At 37.6% G+C, this 25,573-nt stretch overlaps 1 protein-coding gene and 1 pseudogene across 2 annotated transcripts in view; both read right to left on the bottom strand.

Annotated features, from left to right (window-relative positions):
* Positions 1-920: 920 nt before the first annotated feature.
* On the bottom strand, positions 921-15,290 carry LOC309661317 (ferritin light chain pseudogene; annotated as a pseudogene). The gene has a single exon. The product of its transcript is annotated as a ferritin light chain pseudogene (transcript).
* Positions 15,291-15,315: 25 nt separating this feature from the next.
* Positions 15,316-25,573, bottom strand: part of LOC309661355 (uncharacterized protein) — a 65,797-nt gene continuing 55,539 nt past the window's right edge. Inside the window, exons 6-7 of the mRNA XM_082463095.1 lie at positions 20,824-21,042; positions 15,316-16,068 (exon numbers count right to left, since the gene is read on the bottom strand). Of these exons, the coding sequence (XP_082319221.1) occupies positions 15,936-16,068; positions 20,824-21,042 (352 nt within the window). The 3' untranslated portion in view covers positions 15,316-15,935. The remainder of the gene's footprint in view (positions 16,069-20,823; positions 21,043-25,573) is intronic.

Genomic DNA, 25,573 nt, shown 5'->3' on the forward strand with positions numbered 1-25,573 from the left:
AGAAACTGGTGTGATAGTTTGGAAGCAGTCACGGATATTTGGTTTCCACCTGGAAGGAATCACCATAGATTCAGGAAAGTTCCCTTCAAGTCTCTGGGACTTGCCAGAAGATTTCTAAGTCAGTCTGTAGAGAAAATGACCCCTCTAGTCAAGGTGGTTCCATTTTCTCCACATTTTATGTGTGAAGATATATGAAGATACGTAAAGGCATATCTTCTCCACTAGGGGGATTTGATTGAATAAAGAAACAGGACCGAAAGAATCCTTGAAGCATCACTTAATTTCATCTGAAGCATTTCCTTCTGGTTAACATTGTCTTTTTTTTTCCTTAGAAAAAAGCCCCCAAATAGTGAATTGCATAAGACCAGTTACTAAAAAATATATTATATTTTAAAATTATGGCTCATTCAAAATTCAAAGGAGATCTTCAGAGTGACTGGAAATAACTTGCTAGAAATCTACGTTTTCTACGTCGCCCATATGACCTTGGGGAAATCACAGGACTTCTGGGGATGGGGGGGTGGGCAGTTGGATACATTTATCTCAAAGGATTCTTCCTCTAAAATTATTCTAGGTTCTTAATTTGTGTGTCATCTATACCTGTAAATAATAATTTAATCAAAACCACAAACTGTCTTTAAGTACCTTACTATATGTAAAGCATTGTGTTAATAATTTCCGTGTGTTAAAGTAGCTAAGTAGTAAGTAATAGGATACATCACCAAACACAGCACATATTCTTCTCTCTACATTCTTTCACCGTAATTATTGAGATTCATCCATGTTGCTGTGTGTATCAATAGTTCATTCCATTTTATTGATGGTTAATATTTCATTGTATGTTGTTATGACTTGATCAAATCACATTTGTGAAGTGGAGCATAGGGTGCTGGATGGTGAGCTGTGGCTCCACTACCGACAAGAGAAATTGAAAGAGAGAAGTTTATCACTCACAGATCCTGAACAAAGTACATGGCACACCTTGAGGGGCCGCATTGGGAGATCAAAGCAGGGTGCAGGCAGAGAGAGAGGCAGGACCTGGGGCACATGCCTTTATTAGGGTCTGTGGGTGAGTGCTTTGGGGCTAACGCTGTATTGTATTGGTTAATTCAAACCAAAATTAATGCGGCTTTGGTAAGCCCTGTGAGGGGGTCTTATTTAAGAGGCACACAAGGAAAGGTCTTGGGAGGCAGGGAAGACTTGATCACAGGGGCTGTTGGGGGGGGTCATCTCAGGAAACCTCACTTGCTTGTGACTCTGCAGGCTATTTTCTAGGGCATATACTTGCATGATGGAGCTAGTGTCAGTTTAAGTCCCCTCTCCCCCCAAAGCCTCTTAGCCACACAAAATAATGCTGAAACAGCAATACCAATTGAGTAACTTAGCTAAACTCTCAACACATGGATACACCATGATTTGTTTATTCGTCTGTTGATGAATGTTTGGGTAATTCCAGTTTTGGGCTTTTGCAAATAAAGCTGCCATGAACATTCATATACAAGTCTTTGTGTGGACATATGCTTTCTTTCCCCCTGGGTAAATACTTAGGAGAGGAATGGCTGAGCCACATGGTAGGTATATGTTTAATTTTTTGAAAACCTGCCAAAACCATTTTCCAAAGTGAATGTACAATTTCACATTCCTGCCAACAGTGTATGAGAATTGTAGTTGTTCCACATCTTTGCCAACACTTGGTATGGCTGGTCTTTTCAATTTTAGTCATGATTGTAGTACGCAATGGTGTCTCATTGTGGTTTTAATTCTACTTCCCTAATGTCTAATGATGTTGAATGTCTTTTCATGTGCTTATTTGTTATTTGTACATCTTCCTTGATTAAGGGTTTGATCAGATCTTTTGCCCATTTTCTAACTGAATTGTTTGTTCTCTTGTTACTGAGAATAATATATATATATATATATATATATATATATATATATATATATATATTCCATCTCAAACATTTTACTTTTCATCTCTAGAAATTCAACACGGGTCTTTGTAAAAAAAATATGTCTTCCATGCCTCCATTTAACATGAGAAGTCTTTCCTCTACCTGTTTGAATGTATGTAATGTAACTTTAATATCCTTATATACTAATTCTATTATTTGTGTTTACACCTTTTGGTATTGATTCATTTTTTTCTCATGATGTGTCATAGCTTCCTCCTTTCCCCCACTTCTTCCCTCCTCCTTATTAGACCCCTGATAGTGTGAATTTTACCTTGTTGAATGCTGCATATTTTTGTATTCCTATAAATATTCTTGAGTTTTATCCTGGGTCACAGTTAAGTTACTTGGAAACAGTTCGATACTTTCAAGTCTTGCTTTTAGCATCATTAGGTGGTACCCAAGCAGCCTTTAGTCTATGACTAAGTGTGCCCTACCACTCAGAACATGATTTTGGATACTTTGCCCAAAGCCAAGTTTTTCTACTCTAGTCAGTGGGAACGCTATCTATTTCTGCTGGTGTGAGCTCCCGGCATTTTCCCCTGTGCTCCTTTTGGGCGGTGTTTTTCTCTGTCCTACGTTAGTGTCCTCACTTGCCTCTGCTCAGGTGGACATTCTGCCATCTCTGGAGCTTTCTCTGTGGTAACTGTCTCCTCTCCTGCACTCCACTGTGTCTCTCTGATTCCCAGCTCCATCTCCTTAACTCAGGGGGACTCCTGGTCTCTGCTTGGGTTCCCCCTTCCTTCCACGGTAAGGTAAATGTTAACAACAGGGAAAACTGGGTGTGGGGTATTTGTGAACTCTCTGTACCATCTACTTAATTTTTCTGTAAATATAAAATTGTTCTAAAAATAGAGACTATTTTTTTAAAAATAAAAGAATCCTGACACCCTAGAGCAAACATGTTTCTCTCTTGTGCTAAATCCCCAAAACTCACCATCCACTGAGCCTGTTCAGACAACAGCAGTAAAATTTCGTTTACTCCTGGGGTCTCGACTTAATTTCTTCTCCCTCATGTAAATTGCACTGTAGCCTCAAAACTCTCTCTAGGTAGTAAGCTGAGGCAATTGTAGGGCTTACCTTGTTTATTTCCCCATCTCACTGCCCTGCATTGCCTGGTATCTAATGTCTGAAAATCAGTGTTTCACGTATTATTTTGTTGGGTTTTTTACCTGTTTCAGGTGAGATAGTATGTCCAATCTCTGACACTTTATCTGCCCAGAAGTAGAAGTTACTTTTTATGTGGTTACTGTTATAGTCATAACTTCTTTGCTTTCTTGTTTGTTTGTTTCACCATTTAAATGTACATCTCTAGATAGTGTAATTAATTCTTACCAATTTCAAAAGTATGATATGTCTTTAAGACTATTTTAATCTGTAGATTTACTTCTCCGTCCTTTTCATTTCTTTACAGCGTCACTAAAGGGAAGTGGGTGCTGAACTAAGTAAATTTGGAAGAGTGGGATCTGTAAAACCAAACGCAAAAGGAACTTCACATAAGCACTGTACTCTAGTTGATAAAGTCATTCCCATGAGTGTACTGGTTAACAATTCTGATGCTACTGTACACGTACAATGGAATTGAACAATTAAGTAAATGGATGGCACAGAGTGGGAGCCAACTTTCTCACTGTTGGAGTGGGATTCAGATAAGCAAGGGGTAAGGGTTGAGGAGAGGCTAGAATGATTCATTTGGTAGTGGATTAGAATTGCAGACACTCGTAAGAACTCATGTGTAGATTATTATAGATACAGATGATTACATATAGAAATATTTATTGATATGTGTATGTATGTAAGCGATATGCACATGTATATTTCTTTGCTCTGTCAGCTGAGAAGACTCAAAAGAAACAATGCCCCACTCATACTAACAAGTATACCTAATGCCCAGATCTTGGTTTCTAATGCCACTTCCAATAACTAACCGGGGTTCCTTGGAGTAATGGCTGATTTTAGGACTAGCTAAGAAATAAACGAGATGAGCCTGGGACATCTCGTAGTGTCAGAAAGTAAGGAAGTACAAAAACCAACAACAAAACAAAACAGAATATAACAAAATACCACATTCATGTGGTTCTGTCAAAGGAGCACAAGAGCCAAATGAGAGTTGCCAATGGCCAAAGCTGGAACAACTTGGGCAACAAAATAAAGTAGTATTGAATTATCACAAGTATAAAATAAATATCTGTGAGTCCATATTGATATAAATAAATGATTTAATGAATAAATAAATGGGAGAAGAGACAAGTCTCCCATGGAGAAGAATTCCAAATAATTTATGTAGATGCTTTACCCTCAAGGAGAGGGACCATAAATCTCCACTCCTTAAATATGGGCTGTGCACACTTCCTTCCAAATGTACATTATGGAAACGGAGAGGAAAAAGAGCAACTCTACAGTGAATAAACTTCACAAACACTACCTCAACCAGGTAATCAAGATCGACATCAACAGTGATAAGTCATGTTGATGGTACGCAGTCTTAATGCGATGTGATGAAAATAACACTTTACCTCTGTGATCTTCCTTCAAAAACCCATGGCTGCAGTCGAATCATGAGGAATACATCAGACAAATACCAACAGAGGAATAACCTACAAAATACCTGATCAGTACTCAAAACTCTCAAGATCATCAGAAACAAGGTAAGTCTGAGAAACTGTCACAGCCAGGAGGCGCCTAAGGAGACATGACAACTAAATGCAATGTGATATCCTGGATGGGAACCTGGAGCATAGAAAGGAATTAAGTAAAAGCTAAGAAAATCTGAATAAATTGTGGACTTTGGTTAATAATAATATATCAGTATTTGTTCATTAAGTGTTTCTTCTGTAGCTATTAACCAAAGAGTTTCCTACAACAGTTGAAAAAACTTCCTGAGCAATTTGTGTGCCAGCCTACCCTACCATTCTTCCTATTATTGGCGCCACTAGTAGCAGTTCCCACTGTGTTTACAGGCTTCTGAAGAGTACGTGTCATAGTGGCACTTCTTCCCTGAGTAGATAATTGAATAGAGTGTTTTCTCATTCTGAATAAGAGAGCATCAGGCCTCCCTGACATCATGTATTAGACTCTTTCAGATAGTAAGAAATAGGGACATAGTTGGGCTACCACAGTTAATGGGGTTTTATTCTAAAGATGGGGGAAGAAAGGGAAATAGGAAGTGTTTTCAGCAGCCACAAAACCAGGATCATAAAGAAACAGCAACCTAGGGTTGCATACAATGGAAACTCATGTGTTCTCTGCTTCTGCTTCTACCGCTCCTACCCCTGCCAACTAACTGACTGATTTTCCCACATTCAAACTACCCAAGTGACAGGATCTAATTTGCTCTGCCTATCACAATCCAATTTAGGCTACTTTTGGTGACAGCTCTTGTGCCAGGCTCTCTTTCAAGTTGCTGGCCAGCCTGTAGACAACTGCCTTTGGGTCAGGTACCCATGCGAGTCTCGTCACCAGGAGATGGGGTCATATAGACTAAAGTACAACAATTAATTCATTAGGAAGCACCTAGATGGGGGCTGTAGATCAGGAGGAAACTCAGAATCACGTACTCCTTTCACAAAGTTCCTTCCTGGAGACACCAATTCTTTGTAATGTACGTGTATGTTTTGTGGAAATGGGATAAATCTCATTCAACAAATATTTATAAGTGATTACTAAGTGCCAGGCACAGTTCTATGCACTTAAATGTTTGGGAAATGCCAGGTTAAACAAAGTAAATATATTTTTATACTGCAAAATCCTTACTGTTTTTAGTAAGCCATTATAAACCCAAGAGAAGGGCTATCATTTCTACTGCCTCCCAAATTATTAAACTAAGTGCTCTTTTTCTGAAAGGCATTTCTTAAGCCTCAGATAACACAAAGGATACATCTGGAGAAATACTCAGTTTTACCCTTGAGGATACAGGAAATGGACATATCAAGGGACACTTGGACCGAAGTAGCTAAACTCCACAAGGTACCTCCTCTCCCATGATGAACTGCTCATCCTGGTGTTCACACCCTGTGTAGTTCTCTCCCACCCTGAATTCATGCTGACCCTGTGACTTACTTTAGCCAATAGAATGTGGCAGAAGTGACCGTGTATCTGTTCCAGGCTTACACCTGACAACTTAAGGAGTCTAGCTACTTTGCCAGAAGAATGAGAGAGAGGCCACATGGAGAAAGAGAGGTTCTAATGCTATCTGGAGAAGACCAAGGAACGCAGCCAGCAGGGGGAACCAAAGCCCCAAATATCTGACCGTAAAAGAGCCATTCCAGTAAGACCCATCGTTCAATCCATCCTAGCTCAAGGGACAAATGTGAGTGAAGCAGCCATCCTGGACGGTCCAGTCCAGTCCAAGTAGTGAAATCAACAATCCATAGCCAAATCCCAATCCACGAACTGTGTGTTATGTGAGGCATAACCAAGTTGTGGTTGTTTTAAGCCAATAAGTTTTGAAGTAATTTTTTTAAACAACAGTAGGTTAACAAAAAGTATATTAACTGTTTTGGAAAAAATATTGCATAAACTTAATATATTGTGCCTAAACTATATTTATAAACACGTGTCTGCTTCAGAAATGACCCACTTTAGAGGAAATACATTAGATATTTACTTACAAATACTTAAATAATTTCACTGTTTACTACAATCATTTGCCTTCAGTTACTTTTGAAAATAACCACTTTATTAGTAAAAATTACAAATCAAATAAAGGAAGTTATGAAATATTTAATCACAGAGAAGCCAATTTATGCATATTTCTTACAGTAAACAAAACTAAAATACTTTCATACAATAAGGAACTATGCAAAAATTGGATTGAACCTGAGACATCCATTAGTTTATAATAGGCAAATCTAATTTACAAGAATATCTGCTTGTTTTAGGTTGCAACAAATATCAATAGCAATTAGGAAATTATAAATTCATATCATAAAAACAAGGTCCTAATTTCAGTGAGGGAACATTATCCTGTTATTTACAAGCTTGGGGATACTCAGGATTTGCCCTAAGATGATGAAATGTTAAACACAGTTCTCTTTCTTTCCTCCTCCTCCTCCTTTCCCCTTCCCTTCCGCCCAGCCTTCCCCTCACCCCTAGTTCTTTACTCCCCGGATGTCCAGAATACTAGGTAGGTCACACTGGTCTGAGTTTTTGTGAGGTGGTGTTCTGAGAAACCCACAGGTTCATTTCACACAAGCCAGTCAGAAGCCCATGTTGTGTTACTATGTTGTAATACTGAAAAATCGTCCCCATTTTAGGATTTGCCCCTTTCTAGGTTGAGCAATCTAGCAACATAAGATGCACAGGATCCCAAATCAAGCTCTTCACTCCTTCCATAAAAGCTGTATTCTTGGTTAACTTTATTGGACATGACTTCCAGAGAGTAACACAAAAATTATTCCATTTGGATATTTTAGTACATGAAATTCATGAAAGCAAGAGTTGTAGAACAAGAATTCCAATATTTAAAAGTAAATTTTTATTTTGGAATTATAAGAACACATTTCAAGATAATATGAAAAGACACACTAATAACATTAAGTCCAATAAACCACAAAGTTAATGTTGTTAAAAGAAAAGGTAGAAGAAAGGAAGGCATGGAGCCTCAAAGACAAAGCTTCTGCTCTTCAAACCAATGTGTCATAGTGTTTGCTATGGACTTGATATTTGTGTGTCCCCCACCCCCAAATTCATATTTTGAATCCAAACTCCAAAGTGATGGTATTAGGAGGGAGGGCCTTTCTTTGGGAGGTAATTAGGTCATAAGTGTAGTCAACTTTAAAAACATAATAGCCAGTTATATTACCAGCAAAACTGAGTTTATTCAGAAATAGCAGAGGAATTGCAATCCAGGATACGTGAACCATGGCAGACCACAGGCAAATCCAGAGAACAGGGAAGGGGAACTTGCCTTTATAGGGGAAAGGTGGGAGTTGGGAAGGGCTGTGGTAACCAAAGAGTCCATTGGAGTCCAAAGTATGGAGGCTTTTTATTCGTTGGGCTGCCACTGTCTCAGATTGGCTGGGCTGTCATGGGGCAGAGAGTTTTCTTCTTCCTACTGGATGGTAGAGGCACCTTCCTGTTGGAAATATAAGCAGAAGTCTCTGCCTAGTTGAAGTGATTGATGATGTATGGCAGGATGTGAGAGCTCCCCCTACAGGCCTGTCCTGACTCCAGTTTTAGCTGAGGTTCCTCAATTAATTCCACAGGTGGAACCCTCCTGAATGGGATATAAAAGAGACCCCAGAGAGATCCCTAGCCCTTTCAAATATGTGAGGACACAGTGAGAAGACACCAGCTATGAACCAGGAAGAGGGCTCTCATCAGAACTCAACCCTGCTGGCGCCTTAATCTTAGACTTCCCAGCCTCCATACGTAACTGTAAGAAATAAATGTCTGTTTTTTATAAGCCACCCAGTCTGGGGAATTCTGTTACAACCAACTGAACAGACTAAGACAGTGCTTATGTCTATAGTTTCTCCAGGGCACTCATTTATGTCTCATTTTGTAATTTATGCAGAAACACAACTTGAGAACTAGATTCTTGATATATCTAGGTACAGTAACTTTAATGAACTATTTCCTCCAAAGTAAATTTAGATTTAAATTAGTGATACTGATCTGTTTCCTTCAATACAACAGCTGCTCTTAAGATAAGTACAGTGGGATCTGATTTATGATTAGAAGAGGAAGGACAGTTAAAACTAGGCACTGAAAGCTAAAAGATGAAACAAAGTAAAGCAGGGTACTATTGTTACTTGATAGCGCTCATAAATTCTTACAGGAGACAGAGAGATGAAAGTCTGCCTGAACTTACAGTACTCCTCTATTAAATGTGTGTGTACATCCCAGCATTTAACCTGGAATAGTCAGATGTAGGAAAGAAATTGAAAGGTCAAACCTGAGGAGAGTGAAGCCAGCATGTTAAAAAGAAACAAAATTAATGCAGCTAAACTTATGCTGACCTCCAAACACTGGGATGCAAGAAACAGCAAAATAATTCTCTGTTGCATTCAAGAGAAAACCTAGAGCAAAAAAAATATAGAAAAATATATGCAAGTATATTTTCTCTCTCATCAAATCCTAAGAAGGTAATTTTATCTAAAGAGAAAGAAACCAAGATGAATAAAATCTTTGATATATTTACTCCATTTTTTCCTTACTCTGTGTGTGTTTGTGTGTGCATGTGCATGTGTGGTATATACACACATATAAAAACAAGGCCAAGTTTTTTTTATTTGGACATCAAATTAGAGGTACTATAAATGTTTGTTAATCAGAATTATTAGAGGAAAATCTGTAGTAATTAACTATTTTATTTAACCAATAAAATGAGTCAAGAGTCTTTTGGTTGCAAGTGACTGAAGACATTCAAATGGATTTAAGCGGAAAGTGACCTTACTGGCGTAAGGAACTGAGAAGTCCAGAGGCAGTGCAAGCTTCAAGCACAGCTGGTTCTAGGTACTCAAGGGATATTAGGACTGTGTCTATTTACCTCTTGTCTCTACTTTCCACTGTGTCGATCTTACTCTCAGGAAAGTGCTCATCAAGGAGTATCAGTTTAGTCAACAGCAGCTCCAGGCTTGTGTCCTAGCCTAGCAACCACAGCAGAAAGAGAGGAGCCAGGAGATGCAAGTCTGTCGTTCTAGGAAACATCCTTAGACTGAGTCTCATTAGTCTGTCCCGGACAATTTTCCTGCCTATTCTAGAACTAGAACATGGCTGGGGAGGAGGGCTGGTATGTGTATGTTCTGATTGGCCAAACTGAGCCTAAGTCTTCTGGAACTTGGGCAGGAGCGGCAGAGTAGGGGATGTTATCCCCACAGAAACTATAGGGAAAGACGGGGGAAGGGATGATTCACTGAGGAAAACTGGGGATTCTTTGACCAGCATAAGGAAGAATAACTACTCGGCAAACAACAACTTCATATCAACCTGTTTAATTTCTTTCTTTCTTTCAAAGGTAGACAGCAAGGTGGGGTGAGGGGTCCAGCTATTTGTGTTCGATAGTCATTTGGTTTCTAGACAAGGGAGAGTTTTTATCCAATGAAAATAAAAATAAATTCAAGAAGAGTTTAAGGACTATGGAAATGACAACTAGGTCTCACAGAAATGTACCAACAGAGCAGCTGGTCAAAGACTCGTACTACTGAGGTTTTCAAATGGATTCCCTTTATGTGCTTTTTCTGGTTTACCACCACCCTTTCCCTGTCTAGAGAATTTCCTGCCTTTTGATCCACCTCCACACGGCAGGAGTCAGAAAACTCACTCTCCCAACTCACTCACAGCTAGGCTGCAGGCACAGAACCTAGGCTCCCCGAATCGCACACACCCACTCGAGACGTCAGACCACAAATGAGCTACATGGCAAGACAGGGCTGCAGGAAATCCATTTTGGGGGCAAAGGTAGCCTCTGAGACGTTATCTTCCATGGTCAGAAGGTGGAAGTCCTGGCGTCTCATGTCCACAGTGAGTGGTGTGTAATGCAGTGTCTGGTTTCATTGGAGCCTTTACTGGCACAATCTCTCAACCTGGTTTGGGCGTTGTTTCTGACTGCATGGCCTCCAAACCTGGCTCTCTAGTTCTCCAAAGATTCTCTGAGCTATCTAATATTCCTTAGGAAATGTCTTTTTTTTTTTTCTCCTTAAACATGTATGTACTAAAACATGTATGCACTAAAGTTTATCAAGAACATAGCACAGATGTAAAAGGGAAAACTGAGCAATTGTTAGATGAGTTTATCAGTTCAAACACCAGATCCAGATAATAAAAATAATAAAATTTTGTCAGCATTATTTGGATAGTTGACTAAACTTTCTATCTAATGTTATATGGTGACCCCAGACCAAGTTCTGTACTTATTTTAGATGGAAGTGTATAGCATGTGTGTTAAGAGCATGGATATTGGAACCAGCCTCTTGGTTTAGAAAAATCAAATGACAAAGTATTGCCACTTACCAGCTTTGTAACCTTTCTGTAACTCAATTTTCTCATCTTTAAAATGGGGGTAACAGAGTAATTACAGAAGTCAAATATGTATTACATGCAAAGCATTTAGAATATCTGGTACTCACTAAATACTAAATAAATGGTAACTTTTTATTATCTAAAACAAAAATCCTTCAAAAGTTGTAAACATCTAATACATTTTATTTTTTAAATTTCCCATTTAATACATTTCAAAGACTAATTTCACTGTTTTTCTACTGCTTCAAAGATTTGACCCTCAGCCTTCTCACATTCTTTATTCTCCCTAAAGAGTCCTGGGCATTTGCCATTTTCTCTTTCCATTGTCTATCCTCATTCACTGTGGTCCTCACACGTATGTACACACATCTTTAGCAACCTCCTCCTTTCTTTCCTTAATTTAAAAAAATTCTCAGTTACCTCAGGAAACTCTCTCTTGATCTCTGGCTCCAATTTCGAAGAGTCAAGATCTTAACTACATTTTTTAAAAAATAGTTCTTTATTGGAGTACAATTGCTTCACAATACCGTGTTAGTTTCTGTTGCACAACAAAGCGAATCAGCCATGTGCATACACATGTCCCCATATCTCCTCCCTCTTGAGCCTCCCTCCCATCCTCCCTATCCCACCCCTCTAGGTCATCGCAAAGCACCGAGCCGATCTCCCTGTGCTATGCTGCTGTTTCCCACCAGCTAACTATTTTACATTCAGCAGTGCATATATGTCGATGCCACTCTCACTTCCCCCCAGCTTCGTCCTCCCACCCCATGTCATCAAGTCCATTCTCTGTGTCTACCTCTTTATTCCTGCCCTGCAACTAGTTTCATCAGTACCATTTTTTTTTTTTTAGATTCCATATATATGCATTAGCATACAGTATTTGTTTTTCTCTTTCTGACTTAACTTCATCCTGTATGACAGACTCTAGGTCCATCCACCTCACTACAAATAACTCAATTTCATTTCTTTGTATGGCTGAGAAATATTCCTTTGTATATATGTGCCACATCTTCTTTATCCATTCATCTGTTGATAGACATTTAGGTTGCTTCCATGACCTGGCTATTGTAAATAGTGCTGCAGTGAGCATTGTGGTACACGTCTCTTTTTGAATTATGGTTTTCTCAAGGTATATGCCCAGTAGTGGGATTGCTGGGTCATATGGTAGTTCTAATTTTAGTTTTTTTTACGGAACCTCCATACTGTTTTCCACAGTGGCTGTATCAATTTACATTCCCACCAACAGTGTAGGAGGGTTCCCTTTTCACCACATCCTTTCCAGCATTTACTGTTTGTAGATTTTTTGATAATGGCCATTCTGACCTGTGTGAGGTGATACCTCATTGTAGTTTCGATTTACATTTCTCTAATAATTAGTGATGTTGAGCATCTTTTCATGCGCCTCTTGGCCATCTGTATGTCTTCCTTGGTGAAATGTCTATTTAGGTCTTCTGCCCATTTTTTAACTGGATTGTTTGTTTTTTTGATATTGAGCTCCATGAACTGTTTGTATATTTTGGAGATTAATCCTTTTTCTGTTGTTTCATTTGCAAATATTTTCTCCCATTCTGAGGGTTGTCTTTTTGTCTTGTTTATGGTTTCCTTTGCTGTGCAAAAGCTCTTAAGTTTAATTAAGTCCCATTTGTTTATTTTTGTGTTTATTTCTGTTACTCTAGGAGGTGGGTCAAAAAAGATCTTGCTGTGGTTTATGTCAAGAGTGTTTTTCCTATGTTTTCCTCTAACTACATTTTGAAATAATCTGTTTAGGTTACACTAATTTTGTGGGACCAATTCTAAAAGTGAACACTAGATGGCAACATTCCCAAACTGTGCTGTTTTCCCAAGAAACAGTTTCTGACAATGGCAAATGTTGAGAGCCTCAAAATGGGACTGCATGATTCTTTAATTTCTTAAACTTTTGTTTGTTTGTTGTAAAAATCAAATAAGACTTTGGATCTCTCCATAAAGGATCCCTATAGTGGCTCATTCTTGAAAATAAAGTATTCCTTTTTATATCTTGCATGATCACTAATCTCTACCTTTAAAAAAATTTTTTTTAATTTTGTTTTTTTCCTTAAAATAACACAAATATAAGTTGTGTCCATTTATTCATTATACCATATGATGCTTATGGCATATTAAATAGATTTAGTTCTTTGTTATATCTAATATATTTTTTATTTAATTTTATAGCCATCCAGAAATGATATTTTATATAATATACATAACAGAAGAATATATGCTTTTTTTTCTTTCTCCATGTTATCCTTATGGAAATTTGAGCTCAGGAACTGTAAAATAATAGCTGAGAATTTCCTGATAGTGAGGATGAAGGAGAGCAGAGGTATGTTTTCTTTGAAAAGGGAATTGTATAACTCTCCTAAATTTCCTTAGGAAATTAAAATGTTAACTGGGAAATTATCTCTGGTAAAATGAAAAATTTATTAAATAAAAATACATGTTATTGTGGTTAAGGCAAGGAGCTTTTAATACAAAAGATCATTTATGACTCCAAGATAAAAATAGACAAAGAATATGAAAAATAAACTAGAGAAGAAATGCAAAAAGCCAGGTACTACATGAAAAAACTTGAAAATCACTAGCATTAAAAAAAGCAAGGGGGCTTCCCTGGTGACGCAGTGGTTGAGAATCCGCCTGCCAATGCAGGGGACACGGGTTTGAGCCCTGGTCTGGGAAGATCCCACATGCCACGGAGCAAATGGGTCCGTGAGCCACAATTACTGAGCCTGCGCGTCTGGAGGCTGTGCTCCGCAACAAGAGAGGCCACGATAGTGAGAGGCCCGTGCACTGCGATGAAGAGTGGCCCCCGCTTGCCACAACTAGAGAAAGCCCTCGCACAGAAACGAAGATCCAACACAGCCATAAATAAATAAATAAATAAAATTTAAAAAAAATAATAATAAAATAAAATGCGCTTTATTTAAAAAAAAGAAAAAACAAAAAGCAAGGGCTTCCCTGGTGGCGCAGTGGTTAGGAATCCGCCTGCCAGTGCAGGGGACACGGGTTTGAATCCCGGTCCGGGAAGATCCCACATGCCGCGGAGCAACTAAGCCCATGCGCCATAACTACTGAGCCTGCGCGCCACAACTACTGAGCCCCACGTGCCTAGAGCCTGTGCTCTGCAACAAGAGAAGCCACGGCAATGAGAAGCCCGCGCACCGCAGTGAAGAGTAGCCCCCACTCGCCGCAACTAGAGAAAGCCCGCACACAGTAACGAAGACCCAATGCAGCCAAAAATAAAAAATAAACAAAATAAATAAAAAATTTTTTAAAAACATAAGGACATAAAAAGGTTGAAAGTAAAAGTAAGTGAAAAGACATATGTGGCAGATAGTAACCAAAAGAAAGCTTGTTGTCATGTTAGTATTGAAATAGGGGGGGGTTTGGGTTTTGTTTTGGGGGGTAGTTTTTGTTTTGTTGCTGCAAAAAGCTTTATTGTTTCCATTTGGTCCAAGGCTTGGGAGAGGGCTCCAGGGTGGTTAAAAAAACTGCCTAGTGGCTGAAGAGAGAGGCTTCAGGCAGAAGCCCTGGCACCGGAGGGCTCCTCAAAGGCCGCTGGGCTGCAGAGGCTCCTTCTTAGTCATGCTTGACGGTGAGCCTTTGGACGGTGAGACACTTGCACGGCCCAGCCTGGGGACCAGACAGCCATCGGAAGTTAGTCAGGTGGTTGCCCATCTTCTTGATGAGTTTCACCTCCTCACCTAGGAGGTGGCTCTCCAGGAAGTCACAGAGCTGAGGGTCTGCACAGGCAGAACCCAGAGCAAGCAGATCTAAAAGGGCCTGGTTCAGCTTCTTCTCTGTGAGAATGGCAGCTTCCATAGTGTCCTGGGTCTTAGTCCACTCATCTTGAGATGGCTTCTGCCCGTCCTGGAAGAGGGCACAGCCGCTGCGCTGGGTTTTCATTTTCAAGAGAGGCTTGGCGCCCTCCTGCTTCTTCTCAGTCAATTTGCGGAAAAAGTGGCCCAAGCCCTCCAGAGCCATGTCACTGTGGTGGAAATAGAAGCCCAGAGAGAGGTGGGTGTAGGAGGCCGGCCCATGCAAGGTGACCAGGTGGTTGAAGGCGGCCTCCACCTTGATGGAATAATTCTGAGGAATCTGGTTGATGGGTAATAAGGAGTTAAGTTCAAAAAACAGTGCTGGCTGGTCCCAAAGGCCGAGGATAACTGAGGGGCTGGTTCTGAAAGTTGCCACTGGAAAAAAGATGGAGGGTGGTCGGAGGCTTGGAGGAAGGGGCCCCCCTGGGTCTGTTCCGCCCAAACACTGTTGAAGCGAGAGACAGGTCCTCGGGACCTCTGAGCGCACTGCCTTGAAATAGGTTTCATGACCAAAGTTTAAAAAACAAAACACTAAAAACATTATTAAGAGAGACTGAATTCATCAAGATGCTGCAACAATTTTAATTTTGTATGCATCTGATAAAAAAAAAACCTTACAAATTTAAAGCAATAGTTGATATAATTATAGGAAGAAATTAACCATGTAATGGAAGATTTCAGTGTCCATTTGCTCATTTTATTTAATAAATGTTCTTGGGTTCCTGCCTGCTAGGAACTCTCCTAGCATACATACGGCTATGAATGAAACATAAAAATCCTCAACCTTCTGAAGTTTACCACAATGGAAGGAGAAGGGGAAACACACAAATAAATACAGTAAAATCCTGTGAAAATACACCCAGGATATCATGAATTCTGAGATTATAGAATGAAGGATTTGCTCCTACCCAGCACCAAACGCCGCAGGTGGTAGGAAGGAAGGAGAGTAAAGTTCTTATTCTGAGGTTGGGGAATAGAATATGACAGGGGGTGAAGAGAGGAGCCCGGCAGGAAAATAGCACAAAAGCCAGAGGGGAGGTGAAGTTTGAATCCTGCTAGCGCAGTGATCTACCAACTCAGTATTCCCAAACTGGGCCAACAAAACTATTGCCAACTAGCCAGCATTTCCTGGAACCACTGGTGCTTTCTTGAAGTCCAGTCAGCTGCAGACCCTGAATCCTTCCCATCAATATGTAAACTGGAGTGGACGATCACCACTAGATGGTTCCAAACTGTAGTGGGGACCCCGATGGATTCTGGGTAATGAAGCAACAACCCAGCATTGTGCACAGTCCCCTGCCCATTTTATTAATCTCACGCTGAAAGACAAAAAAAAAATCAAAGACAAAAAGATTGGAAAGGAAGACAAAGGACTGCATTTTTTCAAAAAAGGATGTGATAGCCTATGTAAAAAAATCTAAAAGATTGCTTATTAGAAGTAATAAGAATTTACCATAAGATCAATATGCAAAATTCAGTTGCATTTCTATAAAATTTAACAAGTATTCAGAAAACAATTCTGTAACAACATGCACATAGAAAACATAATTTAGAAAGAGATTACATTTAAATAGCTTAAAAATAGATATCTAAAATGAAATCTAATAAAAGATATATAAAGCCTATACAGAAAAAAATATAAAATGTTATCAAAAGACACTCAGAAGACCTAAGTAAATGGAGAAATATGCTATGTTCATGGAAAGGAAGGCTCAATTTTTTTTAAAAGAAAGTTGTTCTCCCCAAATTGACGTGCAGAGTTAATGTAATCCTAATTAAAATATCAACAGAGGTTTTGTGAAACATGACAGTTGATTCTGATATTTATATGGAAAAGGAAGAATATCCAAGGCACTTTTCAATTTTTATTGAAGGAGAAAACTTGGTCAACCAGACATTGAAACTAATGATGAAGCCATAATAATTGAGATAGCATTGTTTTGGCACAGAGAAGTCCAAATGATCATTGAACAAAAGAGAAAGCCAAGAAAGACCCGAGAACATATATGAAAACTTGACATATGACAGAGGGGACAATGCTGATTAGTGAGGAATGTTTATACTGAGATTAAATAAATAGATGAGTTTCTTCTGATAATAAACAAATAAATAGGGAAGAAGGAAAAATTCTCCCTTATAGGAGAATCTCATGTAGAAGGAATAAGGTAGAAAATCACCATTTAGCACTATTATAGCAGTAATTGATTCAGACAAAATTGTCAATGGATGCCAGAACTATTGGGTTGAAATTTGATGAAGATAGCTACATAGTCTCAAAGTATCTCTCCATAAATTACTTATTAATTACAAAGGGGAAGATAGTGCTTTTAGAGAGGATAAACCTGGAAGAGATCACCATAGCCAAGTAGACAAAGTCGACATTACCAAAAATGGAGAATACTGACACCATATGCTTTCTGAGTGTTGAAAAGGGCACAACCTCATACAGTATTACTGCCAAAAGGTCATCACCTAAGTCTAACTGTGAAAAAACATTCCATGAAGAAAATCATGAAGAAAACCCACATTGAAAGACATTCTACAAAATAATTGACCTGAACTGTTCAAATATGTCAAGGTCAAGAAATACAAAGATTGACTGAAGAACTGTTCCAGACTAAGTGAGACTGAAGAGACAATTCAACTAAATGTAATATGTGATCCTGGACTAGATCCTATAACGGGGAGATGGGCTTGTGGGGTGGAATAGAATGGCTACAAAAGATATTTATTAGGATAACTGGTGAAATTTGAAAATGGGCTATAGGTTAAATATAGTAATGCATCAGTGTTCATTTTCTGATTTTGATAATTGAATGTCCTTGTTTTTAGAAAACTTACACCCAAGTATTTAGAGGTAAAGAGGTGTAATATCTACAACTTATTCTCAAGTGGTTCAGAAATAACAACAACAACCATATGCATAGAGACACAAAACAAGAAAACAAATGTGGCAAAATGATAACAATTGTTGAATTTAGTGAAGGGTATACAGAAATTTTTTGTAATAGTCTTTAAACTTTTCTGTGTTTTAAATTATTTTGAAATAGAAAGTTTAAAAATAGCCAGGGAATAATGAATACAAAACTGAAAACAGTGGTAACCTCTGGGAGTGATGGGAGAGGCCTGAGGGTGGGAGAGGGAGGAACACATAGGTAGATGCAACAGTACTGATTGTGGTCTAGTTCCTAAATTAGATGATGAGATTGTGGACATTTATTTTATTATTTAACTTTAAGAATTATATGTACATTATGTATTTTTGTGCATGTAAAATATTATACTTTAAAAGATAATAAAGGGAAAAACAAAGAAAAAGCTAACAAGGCATGAGTCAGAGGCTATCTGGTGAGCTGTGTGTGCATATGAGCTCTGTGCCCTTAAGTACGTTTCTTTTCCTCTCTGAGGTTGTCCTCACCTACAAAAAAGAATAAAAGATCTACTGTGTAGTTTTGTTGTAAGGCACTTGGCAATAAGTGCTCACTAAGTGGCAGCTACTGTTGTTATTTTCTCTGACAGAGCAGAGGTAAAGGGAGTATACCTACAGTGGTGGGCTTGATAAAAGTGGTAGAAGTTTGGAATAGTCTTTGGGGTCAGTTGGTAAGCAGGTTATCTAGGGAATAAAACTGAGCTAATGTTGGAAATCATTAAGTAGTTGTAGAGCCAATGAGCTCTGTGTATTTTTCCCAAGCTGCACTCCATGGTCAGGAAGTAAGACTTGGAAAAAACAGATATTTATGGTGGAAGGTCTAAAGGAAGGTCAACAAAGCAGAAAGGCTGCTGAGAGTGAGGCAGATATGACTGGTCAGAGCATCTTACCGAGGCAATGAGCTTTCTCTCATCTAAAATTTTGGAAAAGGAGACACAATTTAGAAGAAGTGGAAGATAAAGAGTGAGCTGATAATTTACTAGATTAACTGGAGACTGTATGAAGCACACCTAGCAGAATAATGATTTTCCAGCCCAGAATAAGGACATCCATTCCTACCTTTTGTGTATCAAATAAAAAATAATTCTATCATGATATATGTACACCTAGGTTGCACAAATTCCCTCATAGTTTACCAACGTTTTATATAGGAAAGTCCTTAACAAATTGCAACAAAAAAAACAAAACAAAAAAGCAAGCAAATATGTATTGAGCTGCCACTTCATTCAAAGATAGCTCTGCTGGGGCTTCCCTGGTGGCGCAGTGGTTGAGTATCTGCCTGCCAATGCAGGGGACACGGGTTCGAGCCCTGGTCTGGGAAGATCCCACATGCCACGGAGCAACTGGGCCCGTGAGCCACAATTACTGAGCCTGCGCGTCTGGAGCCTGTGCTCCGCAACAAGAGAGGCCGCGATGGTGAGAGGCCCGCGCACCGCGATGAAGAGTGGTCCCCACTTGCTGCAACTAGAGAAAGCCCTCGCACAGAAACGAAGACTCAACACAGTCATAAATAAATAAATAAATAAATAAAAGAACGTGAATTTCTTAAAAAAAAAAAGATAGCTCTGCTGTAAGGGTTATAATTAAGGATCTAGTATTAGCCAGTCCGTGATTGATGAAAATTTTAATTTTTCAGTATTAATTGCTTTCTGAGTATATACACACAGCTAATTTCAGCCTATCGTGCATGAAATTAAACTCAGAAAGTATGAACAGTAGAGCAAATTTGATGATGCTTATACATTACTAACACTTAATTCAGTGAAGAAAATAAATAATATCAGTTTTCTGGCATCTCAAACCCCAAATGTTTTTCAATACAGATAGGATACAGAAACAATCTGTCACCCTAAAGTACTAGAAATACTGCTAAAGAACCACTATATTAGCTGTTGGTGTATGGGAAATGCTTTTGGTTTCTTACTTCAGTGTTTATTTCTTAAATATTAATTATCTATACTATATATCAACTATTATCACCTTATTTTATATCAATATGGTATATATTCATCAACACATTATTATCCATTATTTATTCTTTCCTTGCTTCCTGTACTAAATGCACAGACAATTCCAGAGATGAAGGCAGGTATATGTGGTATTAAATTGGGGATTTTAAAAGAAATTCATTATAAAATTTTGGAGTTACGTGTATAAGTATTGGTAACCCAATCATTGCCTTGTTCTGACTTTGACAGTTTTGCATCAGCCACTGTATTCTCCAGAAATATAATTATATAGATAAGTTATAATAACTAATGTAAATTTCCTGAGAAATGCGATTTTAGAGTAATTGAAGAATATGTGGAGGAATGATACTTGCAGAGACTTAGGAATGTTGTATTTGAGTCAATATAACAAACTAATCAGGAGGAGGCACCAATGAAATGAAAAGATTTTGAAGAGAAAGATAAAAAGTTACTTGTGACCAACTAAAAATCAAATTTTCAAAGGCAGCCCAAAGAATGATAATGCTACACTTATTTTAATTCCTGTGTTTAAAAAAAAAGAGTAGGATGACTCAGTTCATGACATATTTCTGCCAAAACTATGTTTGAAAAATAAATTTCACAATGAATGAAATAAAATACTATACTACCACCACAGGATTTTAAATAGAAATAGGGATTTCTGATTCCATATGGTAAATTGAATGGATGTATCACTCCCATTCTCTCCTGAACGCCTATTAAAATGACAATCATAAGATTTAAAATATATAGGCCTAAAAGACTAAAAAAACCGGGGAGAAGACACCAGGGGATAGGAGACAGCAACAGGTATTGGAGGATGGAAAGCTGATGAATTGGGAGAATAAAGGAAACTGAACATAATTTCTTCAGAACAAGGAGAAAGAACCAAGCTGCAAAGGATCAAGAACTTGGTTTTACAGAAAGGAAGTATGAGGCACAGATCTGGAATTCAGAGAATCGTTTGAAAGTCTGCACAAGAGGCAGTTAGACCTCAAAAAGCCTGATGACTTCCTCTTCCAAATCCTCAGACATGAGATTGATTCCTTGTAGAACATGAATCAAAAAGGTTCTGAGCTTAAGGAGAGAAAAGTTTCAGAAAAGCTCAAGGGGAGCTGAGGGGCCGAAAATAGGTGGATTAAGTGGAAGTATATATATTTATGGGAGAAACATACCTGCACCCTTCACCAGCCCTCTTTCCCCATCCAGGTCCTCGAATACCTGTAGCCAGGCACAAGACTTGAGGGTCTTTCTGTGCAGAAACTGAGTGACCCCTGAGAATACTCCACAAATTCAAAGCCATTGTCAGGCATGCAAGTCTCAAACAAACATACAAATCATAAAATGTGGCTAGAAAGCAATCATTCAAGATTGGAGCAGGAGAACAAAGGTTTCTGGAAATAAATTAAAAATGGAACTCAGATTATCTGACAAGTATTGGTCCATATTTAGAAATATATTTAGAAGACTTCCAAATGAATAATTGATACAACTATTGACTCCAGTGGAAAAGAAAAGAAGCATAATCATGGTACACTACTAGATTTAGCAGTGAAATATGTGTAGACAGTCAAAATAATGTAAATACATAATAAAATTTAGCCAAATCTGTGATTTAATTATATTGGGAGGTTGGAGGGAAAGGAAGCAGTGTGATTGTATGAGAGATAAATCCTCATTTATCAATGTGAAAAGTCAACAGATCATGTATAAAATAGAATAAGACATAGCAGCATAAATATGTAATTCTGATGTATAAAGATAAATACCACAAGACACAGGGAAAGGACTAGAAATAGGGAGTGAGACTGGCCACAGGGAGAGTTGGGTCATTTTTTAAAATTATAAGTGTCTATTATATCTCATTTTTTACTTATACTAGTGAAAAGTAGCTTATACATGAGCTTATATTCTGTGTTTTTCAATAATTTTTAAACCATGATTGCATTTGATAAACAAACAAAAGCCATGTATTGTTTTAATTTTACTTGGAGATTGAAATGAAGCAAACTTTGTAACTAAAAACAATTTAAAGCAATGAGACAAAATGCTGTTTTGTTTTCAAACTGAACATGCTGCTTCTTGCCCCTGCCACAGAATTGGATAAGAACATGCCTCCCCATCCTGGTAAAAAAAACAACTGTTCACTTTTTCTCATTTCCTGGCTGAGGATCTTAAAGTGTCACCTTATTTCAATCAATCCAATTGAATGCATTCAATCCAAACTCTTTTCTGCCTGGCTTTCAAAGCCTGTCCTTCTCTCCCCCAGCCTTCTACCTATCTAAACTTATTTTCCATTACATCACAACAGGCACCTTCTGTTCAAGTTATATGGATCTCTCAGAACCCTGTATACTCTGGGCCATGCCTATTTTCATCTTTTGGGTCAAGCTATTACTTGAATACCTGGGCCCATTTCCTCTGTACCTGGCCAAGGTCTTCTTATGCTTCAAAACCTGCTTCAGGATTAGCAAAGATATGTCTTATCATAATTCTACTATTTTATCATCCTTGGAACTTTGGTTTTTATCATTACAACTTGAAAATACTACTTATTGAAGAAAAAAATTTGAAAATTTTCTTTATGACCTTCTTAGATAAAAGGGAAATTTAAACAAATGAACATTTGTCTAAATTCAAGACAAATGTGCTAAATCTATTGGGTTGGCACCATACCAGTAATTTCCACAATGTGACGTGCCAGTGATTTTTTTCAGCATTGTAGCATTCCCTATTAAAGGACCATCTCTTTAAAGCACGTAGTCCCAACAACATGAACACACATATAATTTTTCAATGTCTATTTGAAGGGACAAATAGCAAATCAAAGCTAGATTGAGATACCAATAAATCTGATAAGAATTTATTTTTATATTGATCTTTCCTATTAATTATTTAAAGGTTATCATTTTTATTGTATTTATTGTAGAAACAGTATAATAATAATAACAGAAAACAAAAAAAGGAAAAAAAACTATCTCTTCTACCACCCAAAGAAACTGTTTTTACTTTTCTCATGTAACTCTTTCATTTCTCATCCCCATAAACACATAATTTTACATATAAAGTATTCTACTTTTTGCCTTAGTATTGTATTATAAACATTTTCATGTTGTAAGACTTCCTTCATACTTATTTTAATAGTTATACAATAATCCATCTATAAATATCTATATAATAATTCATCTGTTGTAGTATCATAATTATTTGTTTCTCTATCATTAGTCATTTACAGTTCCTTCCAATTTTTTTAGTAGGCTGTGGGCAAATAGGGAATGAATTTGGGTAGTCTAAGTGATCTAGTTTGGCTGACTAGATTTTTCCTAAATAAAATAGCCGATTTTTCTCTTCACTTTGTACCTGAGAAACTTAGTACAAGGGTACTCGTTTATAATTTGAAGTGACCTGTTTTTCATGATTTTCCAGTAGTGCTAATTCCTGTAGAACAAATATTTTCTCAAAATTTTGTGCTCTACTGGTAGCATATTTTTATCCACTAAATAAACATTTTCTTGTGTATATTCTTGTGTGGCATAGTTCTTTTTAAAACCACTGTAATTATCCATCTACTTATCTTACAAGTGGGAACATAATTTTTGTGGCTGTTTCATTTACTATGGAAAGAATACATTGTTTTACTACAAAAGTACATCAAAAAGCCCTTTAATTCTGGTACTTTTTATCCTTCAATCATAAAAACAGGCTAGGATTCTGGAAGAAAAGAGATTAGAAGGCAGTGTTTATAATGGTAGGCAAAACTATACCCTAAACTAGCTACAAAAATAAGTCTTTTTAAAAACATCACACTCAGAACTATGATTTTAAACCCCTTAATTTAACTTTGCCTTGCCTTTGAAAGGAAAAACTCCTTGAACTTTAAATAGCTTTTAAATTTTAACTCTACTCTCTCATTGAGTGTTTCAAGTCCCAAAGCCACTATTTGTTGGATGACAAATAACATTTGTAAGAGAGGCCCTCACTAACTATGCATGTGTACTTGTCAACTATCATTTCTAGAGCTAATTTCCATACCAGTGACTAAATAAACCCAGGGGTTAAAACAACAGATAAGAGAGCAAAACTCTGTAACCTATAAAATCTCTATCTTTCTCACACTGAATTTTTAAATGTACTGAATAAAAGTGAGGAGGAGAAGGTAGAGAAACTATTTTCTCTTGGCTTAAAAAAGATTGCTCAAATGCCTACATTAAATCTCATAGGAAGCCTGTTATTAAAGATAAATGATTGAGAAATGAAAACCTGTCATCAGGTAAATGTTAAAATAAATTTCCAAAAACTTTGACCTGCATAAGTGGTTCTCAACCCCAGCACACATTAAAATCACCTGGAAAGCTTTCAAATAATACAAACTGAGGTACTGAATTGCCCTGCTGTGAGGCCTGAGGATTGGCATATTTTAAATCACCAAGACGGTTTAATATGCAGGAGGACTGATAACACAGATACACATATTACCAAATAAAATGGCAGATTTTTTTTTTTTTTTTTGGTTTTAGTTCCCGCACCAGGGCCAAACTTGTGCCCCCTGCAGTGGAAGCATGGAGTCTTAACCACTGGACCACCAGGGAAGTCCCACTTGGGTAGATTTTTAACCAAAAGAACTTGTTGCTTTAGCATGAATAAACCCTCCCCAAGGGCCTGCAAGGGCCAGGCACCATGTTAAGCTCTGAGGATACAAGAGTATTTGAAAATTAAAGACTTCATGACATATCTGCAGTTCAAATTCTTTAAAAAGTATTATTTTTAAAAATCTTCCATCATTTTTTCCTGTAAAAGGAATATACACCAACACATATTTCTGATGAAGTCCACTCTTTAAGCTTGATTTGAAAATGAGGGAGGGAGGGAGATGCAAGAGGGAAGAGATATGGGGTTATATGTATATGTATAACTCATTCACTTTGTTATAAAGCAGAAACTAACACACCACTGTAAAGCAATTATACTCCTATAGAGATGTAAAAAATCCAAAAAACAAAAAATAAAAAAAAGAAAATGAACTATAATTTGAAAAATAAGAACATAAATGGCAAAAACAAAATATTTACTAATAAGAAATGAGGATTCATGGCTCTAGGATTCTGGTCAACACCAGAATCAGGATTTCAAAGTAGATAGCCAAAAGACTCTTTTTCATATTTATACATAGTCGGTTTTAATGAAAATTCTGAGAGTAACAATGTCCATCACTTAACCATGAATAAGCCAAGAGACTTTTCACAACATGAAGGAGATAGAAATCACAAACTCTGAACTGCAAGGAAAAAAAAAAAAACATTTCAGGCTAGTACTTTGTGATAGTCAGAGAGAGGAGGCTTACAGCCAGCAGAGAAGCTGAGGTGGTAAGATGATTTGATGAATGACTACAGTTAAGGAAGTTGAAACACCCACAGCGTCCTCAGCCAGAAATTTAATATGGTGCTATTTCTCTTGATATGTAAATTCTAAGGAATCATAACAGTCCATACTCAACTGTGAAAACAAAAATGTACTCCAAAGTTAAGTGAAATTATCTATAGGTTATTAATAAACAAATTAAAAGCCTTAAGAATTAGAGTTCTCAATTGGATGGCTCTGGGGATTTGATTCATGAAGGGGCACTTTCACAAAAACTGAGAGCTTGACCTTAAAAGAGCATAAAAAATACCTTGGACACTATTTGAACACCCAAATAATAACTATTGGTGCTGGCATTATGACCAGCAGTAACATATATTGGTTTGATTCCAAAATTAGAGCTAATAATTATGTTTCACGAGGAAAATCTGGAGAGTACCTATCACCTATTATAAGATATTGATTAAAATATTTAAAGTTTTCCTTAGACTTAAAATGGATCTCTATTCAAAGGCCACCTATGAAAAAGCACTCTTTTTGAGAAGTGTGTAGCATTTGTTTTTAGTC

This window comes from Balaenoptera physalus (genome assembly GCF_965194825.1).
Source record: "Balaenoptera physalus genome assembly, chromosome: 5".
NCBI classification, from domain to species: domain Eukaryota; kingdom Metazoa; phylum Chordata; class Mammalia; order Artiodactyla; family Balaenopteridae; genus Balaenoptera; species Balaenoptera physalus.